The sequence below is a fragment of the Ricinus communis genome, chromosome 9, assembly GCF_019578655.1.
Source record: "Ricinus communis isolate WT05 ecotype wild-type chromosome 9, ASM1957865v1, whole genome shotgun sequence".
Lineage (NCBI taxonomy): Eukaryota > Viridiplantae > Streptophyta > Magnoliopsida > Malpighiales > Euphorbiaceae > Ricinus > Ricinus communis.
Window position 1 is genome coordinate 23,336,239 of NC_063264.1, and position 14,763 is coordinate 23,351,001.

Genomic DNA, 14,763 nt, shown 5'->3' on the forward strand with positions numbered 1-14,763 from the left:
AATTTATGTAATTTTGGGTCTTGCCTATTTCTACTGGCAAACCGAATTAAATATGTAGAATTTAATAGTTAAGATAAATTGTGACATCAGTAATATTAGATGAGATTTAATTAAGTTAGTAAGTGGTCAGGCTTACTACGGAATTTGGTGGTCTTACGCCTACCCATTCCCTAGTGCCAGTCACGGGCCCACAGATCGGGTCGTGACATTAACCCTTATAACTATTTTTTAAATATTTTAAATTTTTATAAAATAGTATTTTTCTTTTTAGACTTTTAAAATATATTTAATTAAGTTCAGAAATTTAAATAATATGTTTATTTGGATGAAACTAAATATTGTGTTGTTTAGTTGTTTAATAACAAACATATTTTATTCAAATTTATACGTAAATAAATATATTTTTAAAAAGTCAAAGAGTCAAAAAGATAATTTAAAAAATATAAAATATTTAAAAAGATATAAAGGTTAAAGATAAATTTTACATAAATTATGGAATAGTAGAAAATTTTAAAAGGGTCAAAAAATAGTTTTACAAAATTATGAGGAATAAATTAGATTTTTGATATAATAATGCTAATTGTATCAATTTTTTTTATATATATTTTGAGTGTATATGAGTTACATTGATTAATTTAGTAAGTAGAAATGTTGAATAGGTAAATCATGAAGTGTGAGCTATTAGTTCACTATTTCATATAAATAGAAATGTTTTGCGATATATTTATCCAATTATTATTGCTTGTTTAGTATGGTAAAAAATTATTATTTTTCTTCAAATTTTAATATTCTATTTCCATACAAATTTATTTTTATACTATTATTATTTATTTATAAAATTAAATATTGTTGTCACTATTTTGATAATTTATTTTTTTCACATTTATTTTTATTTTTTCCTTTTCTCTTTGTTTTACCTTAACTTATATGGTTTGCATATTCATTTATTTATCTAATAATTATCTAATCAAATATTATTATTATTATTATTTTATTAATTTATTTATTTATAGTTGCCGCCAAAATATAAATATAAAATACAGTTTATTCATAAATTTCTAAATATAAAATTTATAAAAAAAGTTATATCAAATTAAAAAAAAATCTTCAATTTTAGACCAAAGTGAAAATGGCAATAAATTTAAAGATTAAAGATATTAAATGTTATGTTGATTATTATTTTTTATTTAATTAAGCTTAACCTTTAATTAGCTATATTACATCAGCATCCTGCCGCAAGAAAACATAAATACTTTAAATATAAATACTTTATAATCTTTTAATGTCTTATTTTTATGTAAATTTTATCACTATATACTACTATTTATTATATTTTTTATTAGAATATACTAAATTAGTAAAAAATAATTTTAACAATGCTAATCAGGAAAGTCTTTTAGTAAATTTATGCAACACTAATCATGACACCTCTTTAATAAATTTGTTTGTCCTTTATCCCACTTTTATATATATTAATTATGATATATATTATTTTACTAAAAGAAATTATTAAATATTAAATTATTAATATTTAAATATATAAATTAGTGTTCAAATTTATAAATAAAATAATTCATAAATTTAAATAGAAAAATATATTTTAAATGAGTACATATCGAGTCAAGTTTCAAATAACTTACGAGCAACTCAACTCATTTACAAAATTATTAAAATTATACATGCAACTAGTAACTCATTCACATAAACAACACATAAAGTCTAAAATTCTTGCTATAATGAACAAAATACTCAAATAAATAAGAGGGAGAAAAACTACAATGCAACTCTAAGTGGGAAATATACCCTACCAATATTCTAAAGGATAATAAATAGATCTTGTAGATGGGAAGAAGAAAGAAAGATCATAATTACTAACACTAACAAAGGAAAAGGAATTTAGAAAATTTTCTTTCCTACAACAAAAAGTCATTCTGTTTAATCATTCCTTCCTCTTTCTCTATATATATATTATTATTATCAACTAAAAGTGGCTTTGATCTTATTTATTGTCTCTTAAATCCTTGATATTACTTGGAGATCCTTTACCTTGTAATTGTTCACACCCATGAATACAAGCTCTTTCACAAGAAATAGATAATGATTTGTACAATTTCATGCATATGGGCATGCATTCTCTTATACACTCTGCAATTGCTGTTCTTTTTTGTCCAAGTGCTACTCTTGCCACCAACATTGTAGAGAACATTACTATTGCCATCTTAACCAAACTTTGATAATCCATGTTGTTTTTTGTTTTTTGTTTTTTTTTTGTGGGGTTCTCCACATCCAACATTAATATCTTTCTTAATTTATCATTTATCTCATTCATGGATTTCCATGGCAATAGAGAAAAACATGGTTCTCCTATGTTTTCGAGTTGTGTTTTGACCTCTAAATTAGGATTATATATATATATATATAGTAATTCGCTTATTTTCAAACTAATCCATTTGTTATCTATTATTTGATTGACCAATTCTTTATATTGAAATGGGTCAAGAGTCAAATGTTTTGGCAATTTCTCCTAGGAGATGACTCAAGATAATTTTGAATCATAACTCTAGATTTTTCGCTATATAATATCTCAGAGTTTGCAGCAATAATTTAATATATCTATTATACAACCATTAATTAAAATATATCAATGATTAACTAATTGGTCAACTCAAAAAATAATTGACGCTATAACCCAATCGAAAAAAGATGGTAACATAGTAACTAAACTTGAAAGGAAAAGAGATATCACTATATATATAATGAATCGGTTAATATTACAAATTTAGCTTATTTCTTAAATTATATATGGTGCGCCTTGAAATGACTAATTAGATAATGTTTTATTAGTCAATGAAATAATTTTTCAGTTAGTTTTTTTAGAATTTCATGAAAAGGTATTTGGATCTCGATCTCGGTTAATATATTAATATAATTAATCAATTTAATTAATTGATTTAAACAAGCTAAATTTTATCAAATCACAATACATTTAATAAAAAAAATTGGTCATCCGAGCAATATTGGAAAAGAGAGAAACAAAAAAGATCATGCATTAAGAAAATAAAGAAGAAAACCCAGAAATTATAATGTTGTTACAGTTATGAGAGTGTTATTGCTTCACTGCGTTGTCCTTATATTACAATGTTCTTTGTCCATGCACATTTAAAATTAAGTAAAATTTTTACATACTCATAGTCATCGTATATGTTGTCACCAATATATTAAATTGATAATATATATATATTATTTTTTTATTTATTATGATGTATACACTAAATTTAAATAAAATTTCAAAAAAAATAAATATTGAAAAAATCGTTAATTAATATATATTATATTCCTTTTTAATTAAGCAGTTAAATTATGTAGGTAAATATACAAGTGGCCATTACAAAATTGAGTCCATTGAATATGATTTATTAAGGTACATACACATGCAGCATCATATTATTCTTTAGATTTAAGATACAATATTATCTTCTTTAAAAATTCCTATGGTCATACCAAATTCTAAGTTTTTGTAACTGAATATAAGGTGTCAATTAGGTATAAGATGATGTCAGTAAAATATTCTATCACATATAATAATAGGAGATTCTTATTTTGGTATATGCACCGTAATTAATAGAAAAATATCGTGGATATATGAATGTTTTATACTTTAATATTTAATGATTGACATATATTTTATTATTTAAAATTAATAAACATGTATCAATTATCTATATATTTAGTGTATAAATAAAAATATACATCAAAACATTTTTCTATAATAACTTTTATCCAAGCAAAGGACATAACCAAAAGGGCTTATAAATACCCTAATCATTGGCTCATTGTTATATGATATGTGTGGCTTGAGGACGGAGGCTCGGTTTGGTTTCTTGACCTTGACATAATATTTTATTACTTCAAATAATAATGGTCGCCTAACACCTTTTGATCAACATCAGTTTAGAAGTGATCCTGATCGTTCATCCCTCCATGAATAAAGCAATTGAAAATTACAATAGTTACATATGTTTTTAAAACTCGAGAGATAGCCGTCCGATTTTTTTAGAAAAGTATGTGATACTAAATTTTTTTTTTAAATAGATTCAATCTAGCACGTCATCTGTAGACTAAAGTAATCGTATAATTATTTATAATTTTATTTATTAATTATTATATTTTTATTAGTTGGTTTAAATTATCGTTAAAACTCATAATTAAAATCTAATTAATAAAAATATAATAATTAATAAATAAAATCACATGTCACCGTATAATTAATTTAGCTTACCAACCACAAGGTAGTCCGAATCTATCTAAAATTTTATTAAGATAATATATTTGAAAATATTAAAATTCATTTATTTTAATTTTAATTATTATAAATTTGTTTTAACATTTTATCCAAAAAATTACTAATAGAATATGTATAAAATATTAGAAATATAATTTTAGTTTTTATTATTATAAAATCAATTAAATAGAATAATTGTGTTGTTTTTATTTTATATTTTTATGTTTGGTATTATAATTTAAATAATATAATATTATTTTATAACAATTAGTGTATTTTAATATATTAAATACAGTTAAATGTAAAAAATATAATTAAAATAAAATTAAAAAATTATTTAAATAATAAAATATTAATAAAAAATCAAAAAATATCTGAAATCACAAAAGAAAAAAATGACCATACAAATAAAATGTTCTCCCCACTTTCCCCTACTCATGTAAAAAAAGCCCAAAAGAATATTTGCTGTAGCTTGTACCAAGCAAGCCTCACCGTTATCTAGTCTGGACTGTATTTGGAATTTAATATCTATTTCTTGGTGAAGAAAAAGAAAAACAATTTTAAACAGGCAAGCAACCAACAGCAAACTGCCAACCACTGTTAACAAACAGTGCTGACATAATAAAGAATGTAAAAGGAAAAAATAATCAAGAATCAAGGATCAAGAATTGGAGCTGAACAGAAATCAAGAATTAAGAAAATGGTGTTCAATAGCTTGATAATAGCATCAGTAGCGCACACATCAGCAGATTTATGGCAAGAGATAGCAAGAATTCAAGTCCAAGATCGTATAAGCAGCCACCAGCTTCTTGATCTGATATGTTGTTTTCCTCTTCAGCAATTGGGTAGTTTTGCTCTTTGGCTTTGGACTTTTCTTTGTCTTCCTCCTCCTGATTCTTTCTATCCTTACACTTATTACTCCTCTACTACTACTACCTCTTCTTCTGATTATGGTCTTGATCATGATCAAAATCTTGATTATGATGAAGATGATGTTCTTGATCATCCTCCTCCTCATCTTCGTTATGCTCTTGGCTCTTTTTCTTCTTCTTCTTCTTCCTCTTCATCATCATCAGTTGATCTTCATCACTACTACCATCACTCTCACTCTGATTGATTCACTGTTAAAGATGGCTTCTTCTCCAATTTCACACCCTTTTTATACTGTACAGTAACTCTCTCTTTTTCATCTCTCTTTGATTTCTTTTCTTTCTGCTGGCTGTTATATCAGTTCTTGTTATTATGATTCAATCTGTTTTTTTTTTATGCTACTGTTTTATATTTATGGCTTCTCTTGAGATTCTTTTTTGACTTTGTATTTTACCTGTTCTTGGTTATATTAATAGAATATTGCATTTATTGAGGAATAAGGAATTGATTTAAGAGTAGATACCCGCAAAGACTTTGGTGATATCACCCATGTTATGGACAGAGGACTTTGTCTTGCTGCATTTGGAATTTGCTAACCTGTTCCTTTTATTAATCATTTTGCTATTGGAAAATTGTCATCATTATATGCTTTTATTGTTGATTAAGCCTTTAAAGACAAAATTCCTCAATTGCTATAATCCGCTTAGCCTTCTTGATCCTATTATTAGCTTCTTCTTTTTATAACTTGGGGTAGCTTCTTTTTTTCAGCATTATTATTGTTAATTGCGGTCTAGTACCTGGGGAACTTTTCTGAAACAGGTTTTTCAAAGCTCATTTGCATGACTGAAGAATTGATGTGTATCCATACCTCTGATAGTCCCTGGTGGAGACATAAGAAAGTTATACTTCAAGATAGATTGCTTAGTTGCATCCAAGATCATAGAAAGTCCTGATAATCCAAAAGTTAGCAAGCAACTTTTTTTGTGTCGATTCTTATAATAAGAACTGATATTAGTTAACCTTCTCCTCTTCAGGCCTCGGTTATAACAAAAATTACTAATTTAAAAGTTTCCAAATAATCTTTCCCTCATTTTTCATCAGAAAAACTATCCTGAAATGTTTAAAACTATTACAACCAACAGATGAAGTCCGGTAGCATGTTGCTCTAAGCACAGTGAAAAGAAAGTTACTTACTGCTATTTGTGACACTACGGATAATAAACTCACTTTCTTTTTTGGTGATTACTTCAGAACTTCATGCAGGTTTTCTCAGTTATCACTCGAAAACACAAGATGATGTAATGAACAGCATTGTTCTTGTTTTAGTGACCTGCTGATATGTTTGTTTGCAAGCTTCAACTTTTAATGGTAGGATTAAATGGTCTAGATTAGAATTTTTTTTAGCTTAAATTTAAGTGAAATTTTTATGTAGATTCTGGTCTTTTTTTTTTGTGCAAAAGAGAATTTGAGAAAACAGATCTTAAAGCGTGCAAAATGAATGGTTGTTAGAAGGGATTATAACTTTGAGAATCTGATATAACGACTATATATTGAAAGAAAAAAGGTGTTGGAGAGTTTCCTTCAAACTAGGAAGATAAGGTTTTCATGGCCAAAATATAAAAATAGCTAAAGGGAGTTCAACACTTGTTCTCCTGAAACTTGCAATTCAAGAAGAAAACTGTTGAATAATATGCATGAAACCATTGCATGACTTCAGGTCAAGTAACTTCTTATCTGTTGCTTTCCTAAACTAGAGCTCCAGGATTGCTGCATTTGAAGGGCAGAAGATGTGTAATCTTGTAGTCTTCCAAGAAATTGAATATATGTTGATCCTGTTATTATATTTTTTGATTGAAAACGAAATTATTGAATGATCATTTGACCTTTTTCAGGTGCTTGCTGAAATGGTTAGCCTCTTGCCATGTTATCTGCTGTAGAAGTTGACTAGATAGGGGATTGAGCAAGATTGGCTTCAGGTCTGACTTAGACTTTCAATGCTGAATCACAGAAAAATATTTTGCAAGTAAGCCAATTTGAAGGATCTAAGTTGCGTCTGGGGCTTGTCTTCTATGTATGTTCATGATAACTAATAGTGTGGAATCTTTTGTAGCTTATACATAAGTTCTGATGCTAAGATATTTCTTCATTTTTAGGTTCTGTGCTATCTATTAGTAAAATTGAAAGCAAATTATAGTGTAACTTTCTATGTAAAGTTTTTGGTACTTGTTTCCCTTGTGTTTTCTTTGGAAAATTTCTTTTGACTGAACCTCTGGAAATGAAGCGTTCTGCTCATACTATTTGCAATTTTCCTAAGGTCCTTATTTAAAATTCCCTCCATTTCATAGATGCTTCAGATTAAGTGTGCATGTAAATTTTTTTTGGTGCTAGAAGATGGAGATGCGGTTTTAGTTATTGAAACAAGGCTCAAGGTATGTGCATGGAAGTTCAGTTTTCTAGGAAACTGCTTTTAGGTAATTCAATAGTTTCGGACCTACTGAAGATTTGTGTTATAGACTTACTTCTTGTACCAAATCTTAACTCCATAGACTTTGTGATCAACCCGAATTGGGAAACATAGGGGGGAGGATGCAAATACTTAATAACAGACAGACAAAACAAGTCACTATTGACATGCATTAGGAGGATGTGATATTTCTATGGCAGATATCATTAAACTGTGGGATTGAAACATCAAACAGCAGCAAATGAATGATCAAAATCTAAGATTCATAACTTGACCCCTTACCCATCTCTGCTGCTCATGGTAATGATTTCCGTTGAGCAACCCTTAGCATCCCAACTTGCATATTCATCCAAGCTGCAATTGTCCAAGAGATTATAGCCTCACTTAAAGATAGGCAACATTTTATTGCTTAAATTAAATAGACGAAGGATATAGTTATTTTGATATTGTGATCTACTGTTTGGTAGAAAAGCGAACCACTGTCAGTTTCATACACAAATTGCTGAGAAGGTAGACATGGAAAAGAAAATAAAAATCAAGAAAGATTGCTTTTATAGAAAATATGTCTACTCTAGTTGGATGTAACTTTTAGCATCTTTGTGTGTCACAGTGCTATTCACTCTTTACGCACATGGGAAAAAGGGTGAGATATTTACATTATGTTCCATGGTCCAAAAGGAAGAGCACTGTAATCATTTTGCTTCTCTGGTCATTATGTGATATATGATATTTTCTCATGCTGCTAAATTATTAAAGACAATGCTATAAATTCACCGCCATCTTCGTTAGGAGATTATACTTGTTTTACATGGAGGGACCGGCCCCTGCTACCTTATATATACCTGCTATTAGCTTATAGAGAAACCCCTGAGGCCATGACTTGTTTCTTTGCTTGGAATCATATCTTCAAGTTCTGATTGCACTTTCTAACATATTTAATGTGCTTTATTGAATTGTACCAAAATGATTATTCAATTCATTGCTTTTTTTTCTGTCCCTGTCTTACCTGCATATCATTTTTTATTCTTGTTCTTGGGAAACATTAACTAAAGATAAAAAATGTACTTCCGGATGGTTTATGCGAAACGTTCAATCTCTTTAGAAATCCAATGGAAATGACTTTATGCTCATTTTCCAGAACGATGAAATAATTCTATCCTATAGAATTATCTTCTGCATATTGTTGAAAAATGCCTTGAGCTCCTGCTTTTAGTTCCTGAATGCAATTATTGATTGTTCCTAACAGTTAACTACTGATGATTCATGACTTGTCTACCAAAGCTATTGTTAACCTGAGTAACAATTTAGTTGAGGAAGTGTTTTATCTGTTCGAATACTTGCGCTTTTCTTCAAGTATGTCGGAATTTTGAACTGTTTCTCTGCAGCTCAGACTTATTGTTTAGGTGTTCAAGATTACTGTGGGAACTGAGATCAGCATTTGGCATATTGAGGTCTGGATTTGTAGTGGGATCTGAGAATTTTGTAATGTTTTCTTTGATAATGTTGTAGTGTAGGCAAATCTTGCATTCCTTCATTATTTGAAATTCTGTTTTGTGCATAGCACCCATCACTTTGGACTACCCTCTTGTGCCATCATCTCAGATTTAATCATTCTTTATACCATTGCATTCACAAGTCTATGCTCCTCTTCTCTCTTTTTTCTCCTTCTGACATTGCTATATTGTGCACTATATATATATATGACTATATCTTTATCACGATCCAAATATAGAGCCGGACCAACGCTAGAACATGGGAGATGTAGGTGGTTACCGGTGCCCATAGCAAGCCTAAGTGTAGATGCTAAACGAGATTATCAGATCTCTTAACACTTCTCAACCGAATTCTTAAGGCTCGTGAGATCATTTCAAATCCATCTAAATTAATAATTATTTTTTTATTTTATCCTTCACTCAGTTATAATCAAATAAAATGCAAAGTTCATTAAATTCATAAAAGAATCATATATATGTAGCAGATTTCTTGGTAGAGAACCAAACTTTTGTGCGAAAGCTTCAAAAACTAGGACACTTCTTTGCCATTTTCTAATGGCCTGTGACCATCTTCTCACTGGCACAGAATGATCTGAATATGTTGAAACTTGAAAGCATTTTGTTCAATCATTGTTCTAATTTTAGGTTACTGATAATTGTTAGAAGGATTATTGCAGGCCTGCTTCTAATTGTAGAGGAAGGATTAATCAACATCAAGAGCTAAAAGTAGAGCTTAAATGACTATAATAGCATCATAGAGGTTGGATTTTGGAAAATTCTAGTTTGAAGGCTCTATAAACTTTTTTATAAGGGATTCAACTTATTCTAAAATATTGATACTATAAATTTCTATTTAATCTAATATTTGGTGTAAAATAGATAAAGTAATACAAAAATTAAAATGAAATATTGAAATGACTATAATACCTTTTATTAATTTAGTTTTACCTTATTTAAAAAAATTGAGCAAAATAAATAAGATTAATATTCAGTAATAGTACATAATTTTATGTCCATAATAATTAATTAATTGTGTAAGATTTTATACCTAAGTGTGATAAATAAAATAGTAATAATAAATAATTTGTTTCTTGTGTTTTAAATTTTTTTATATAATTTTAGTTTATTTTGATTTAATTTTTTATTAGTTTTAAGTGAAAAACTTGAAACAATATTTCATATTACGGCTTGAATAGAGCCGTATTTAAATATTGGCTAGGTAAGTATCCAATAGTAATAAAAGGATATAAGGATATAGACCATTCCTACATCAATGGTGAAGGGACCATCTAGGGTGATAGTCTTATCGAAATTGGTGCTACAATAACGGAGTTAAAACCGGTTCAAATTAGCTATGGCTCTATAAATATTCCACAACAGAGACGCGCCCATATAATCACGTCCAACAAAGTTACTACCACTAGTCGACCATCTCTTTTTTTTTTTCATGTCAAAAAAATAATGTGAGGATAGCCTTAATTAATAGGAAAATGAAAAATTTTAGAACATGTAAAAGCGCTTATCATGTGTTATTTGCACATTTTAAATATCATTTTTTAAATCAAGACATAGTTTAATAATATTTGATAACAAATATTAAAACATAATATTAAGAAATAATAAAAATTTTAATTTACGTATGAAATTTTTTTACTTTCACTTGAATTGTATTTTACTCAACACAAACATGCTAATTTAATAAAGTACCAAACTCTAATTTTTTTTTTTTTTTAAAAAAAAAAAGGAAAACAAACATTTTGGTACCACTTGGCAAATGGCATTTTGTGTCACCAATTAATTAATGATATTAAAGTAATTATGAAGTTGGAGTTATGATGGTAGTTCTTGTATTTTAGAATCACTTTCCTCTTCTTTTAACCCAATCTTTCCTGCTTAAATTGCGCTCAATACAAATAAGGATCCTAAAATGAATAAAACAAGAAAAAGAAAAAAGTCAGATTTTGGATGCTGAATTAGGTATTGCCTTGTAAAGAGGTAATGGTGGCTTGACTTTAGAGGATAAATATATATATATATATATATATATATATATATATATATATATATAAATCACATGCTCCCTTAGCTTCCAAAAATCATTAGCAATTTGCTTTAGGACACTTTTCTCTAATCTTGTCCTCAAAATCCTTTTTCTTTCTCATCAATTTACAAGTCAATGTTTTGCATCAATGCCTCACCCATAATTCTTAGAGTAGATGCAAAATTATGACTATATAATCATACCCATATCATGTAATTGGAATAATAAATATATGAAATGATTTATTTTGGGAACAGAAATTAAAGTAATAAATTTATTAGCCCCTATTTTTGTGGAGGAAAAATTAGACCATTCAGAAGAGCTAGATTTAATACTAATAGAATTATTAAATATTTATTATTATTCTAATTTTTATATTACGATATGTATTTTTATTTTATTAAATTAATATCTAAGTAATTGAGCGTCGATCTCTTAATAAGAAAAAATCATATTCATTCTTTTAGAATTTCCCAAAATACTAGGAGAAATGTTGGTTATATTTCACATGATAACTAAATTTGTTAGGTTTTTCAAACATTAGTTTATAAAATTTGACTTTTCTTTTAAGAACAAGTAGTTAACTTCTATTTTCTAGTAGTGATTTTCTACACACAAGATAAATATGGTGAAATCATAAAATGTTTTTCAAAATCAGAAAAAGAAAAGGTGAAAGATGAGGGGTATGGTCTATCATATGGGAAATAGTTGAAGTCTAAGGTGTTCATACATGAAAAAATGGATTAATAATTGAAGAACAACCAAGAAGACATGCTACCCAAAACACCAATCAAGGCACATGTGTCTCATATAGGTGGAGCCATGAACTTCTTTTGCCCAATTAGTGGGTACCTTTGTGCATCTTAGCTAAGGTAAGAGCTATCAATTTTCTAAAGTTGGATAACACAATCATGGAATGCAAAAGAACAATGGAAAGGTCAAGAGTCCAATATATATGCATATCTTTGTGACTTATTATATTAAAAATATATGCAAAATTAATCTTTTTGATTAATAACAATAATAATAATAATAACACATTAGATACCAAACTTTTTTATGTCCAAAGGTATGGACTAGTACTAGCTTTCCTTCCCTAACTTTCCAACCTTTTCCTTGGTGGGGGCCTTAGGCTCCAAAGTTGTGCAATTGTGACTTGTTAGTGATTTTTTGGTCTAACCCTTGGAAGTATGCAACTACTCAATATATTAGTAAGACCTTTTATTTTATGGGTCCTTGTTCATACATCTTTATGTGTTGATCAATTTACTTTTTCTGAATGAATTTAGGAGATTATCTTTAAATTTGAGTGAAAATATGGTATAACAAAGATTTTAGTTACTATTTATCCTCATAATTTGAATGTAGAATCTTTAAGCAGAAAAACAGAAAATAGAATCAATTCATCTAAGTGTAAATACTTGAGTCAATTATACAATTCAGACTAATTTTCATAATTTATTTATAGAATTTTAGATTTAAAGCAATAGTAACCAAGTCAAATTATGCAAATTCATAAATTTGCTAATATCATCTTAAAATTTAACTCATGAAATATGAGTGAAATTAAAATTCATAATTTTGATGGTAGGCATTACTTTTTAATTTAGGCATACACCTAGTTTCATATTTTAAATAATAATAATTAAAAAAAAAAAAAAAAAAAAAAACAAGATCACTCAGTAGTTTGAATTGTCTTGCAATTTTTCAAGTTTTCAATTGTCAGTCAACATTGCAATCTCTTATACCTAATGGTTGTATTTGGTTTATGGAATTCATGTCCAATATAAAATTTATATGTTTGGTTCACATGAAAATCCATTTAAAATTTATTTAATTAAATTAATAAAATTAGTTATAACTAAACTAAATTCTAGCTAAATAAATATAATTTCTAAACTAATTCTATATTAATAAACTAATACATTTTATAAAATAAAAACATTTCTTTTAGTTTTATTTTATTCTCTTTCATTCATTTTCTCTCTATAATTTTCTTATTGCAATTTATTCTAAATAAACCCTTATTAGATTTCAACTACTAAATATAATATTTTGTGTATGGTCCTAAAACAGGAGTTTGATTAGATAAATAAGAGCTTCTACAAGGACTTCAAAACAAAATTATGCATACTCTATTTGTGAATAAAACTATATCTTAACAACAGCAGTAAACATCTAGGAATATTAATTTTAGTAGTTTTCTTTTTCTTTTTTTAACTTTTGGCTAAATTTATATTTTTTATATTTGAATTTGTATCGATTAATCAGTTTAACACTTTAATTTTTTATTAATCCAACAGACACCTGAATTTTACTCTTTTCAATATCTAAACAATTTTAATTTTTAATTTAACTTAATATACACTGAGCTTTATCTTTTAATAATATTTAAACACCTTTGTGTAATGTATGTGGACGTATTGAATAAAAGCACATATTAAAAACCGTTAAAATATCACAAAGCGGCAATTTAAATATCAAAAATTAGAATATTAATTTGAATAATTGATACAAATTTAAAAACATAAATATACATTTACCCTCCTTTTTTTAAAAAAAACTTTCATTTATATTAATTAATTTTAATGTTCCTTTTAAAATCTCAAACAAACTAGGAGAATTAGTTTAGATCAATGATTAGCATTTCAAACTGGTTTAAAATTGTCCTTATTAACTATTTCAATTTTTTTTTCAGATTTTATTTTCAATTTTATTCAATTCTAATTCCAATCTAAATAAAAAAATAATAACAACAATAATCATTGCTCGTATATATATAATAATTTAAATATAAAATTATTTCAAACAGTTATGGATCAATTCGGTTCAAAATTTAAAAATAAAATGAAAACGATCGATACTTTTAATCTAATAATAAAATTAAAACCATAAAATAATTTTAACTTTAATTTATTACAATCAAAATCAGATGATGGTGATGGGTACCTTTAGAATACATTTCTTCAAAATAAAAATCATTAAAAAGAAAAAGAATGCTGAGATTTGAGAATGGTTCCCACAGGATCCCATTTCATTAAAATCCAGTCCCCTTTATGTTTGAATTCTTGCATACAAATAATGTCCCTACAAAAACCCTAATTTTTCCACACACTCAAGAAATTCTCTGTAGTACCCAGTCCCCCCCTCACCCCCACTTTGCCTGTCACCTCACTAAACTTGACCCACCACCACAAATTGGCCTTGAGTGGCCACAAAATATAAATAATATAATAATATAAATATTATTAATAATTTTTAAAAATTGGTATTAAAATTATTAAATTAAGATATCTTATTCTAGAGCCAAATACCCCACCGACAAAAGATAAGCATAATTTTATGTCAGCTTTAGAATATAAATTATTCATATGATAACTAATTACTATGGCATAATATTTTAATATTCTAAAGCAACAGAAATATAGAATTTTGGTGTAATAGTTCAGTTTGTGCACATTGTGTTAATATCTTTCTTTTAAAAAATGAATTTTAAAATGATTTTATAAGAAAATAATAATAAAATAAATATCCTTTAAGAATATTATTAATATTTAAACAAACCATGAACCCTAAAATGAAAACTCTAGTTAGATAATATTATACCGCCATA

General features: G+C 27.2%; 2 protein-coding genes across 3 annotated transcripts; one reads left to right on the forward strand and one right to left on the reverse strand.

The window, feature by feature from the left end:
- Positions 1-1,609: 1,609 nt before the first annotated feature.
- Positions 1,610-2,410, reverse strand: LOC107261598. Its single transcript, XM_015721908.3, has one exon. It carries the CDS (start codon positions 2,327-2,329, stop codon positions 2,000-2,002), a length of 330 nt encoding a protein of 109 aa, XP_015577394.2. The 5' UTR covers positions 2,330-2,410; the 3' UTR covers positions 1,610-1,999.
- A 2,206-nt stretch (positions 2,411-4,616) lies between these two features.
- Positions 4,617-7,456, forward strand: LOC8282175. 2 transcript variants are annotated; one of them, XR_003079636.2, is made up of 3 exons: positions 4,617-5,448; positions 6,404-6,520; positions 7,045-7,456. XR_003079636.2 is itself a non-coding variant. In XM_002523371.4 (2 exons), exon 1 carries the CDS (start codon positions 4,983-4,985, stop codon positions 5,397-5,399), a length of 417 nt encoding a protein of 138 aa, XP_002523417.2. In that variant the 5' UTR covers positions 4,632-4,982; the 3' UTR covers positions 5,400-5,448; positions 7,045-7,456. The 2 variants fall into 2 exon arrangements, 1 of the variants encoding a protein (XP_002523417.2); XM_002523371.4 differs by lacking the exon at positions 6,404-6,520 and having other exon boundaries at positions 4,632-5,448.
- Positions 7,457-14,763: the final 7,307 nt, after the last annotated feature.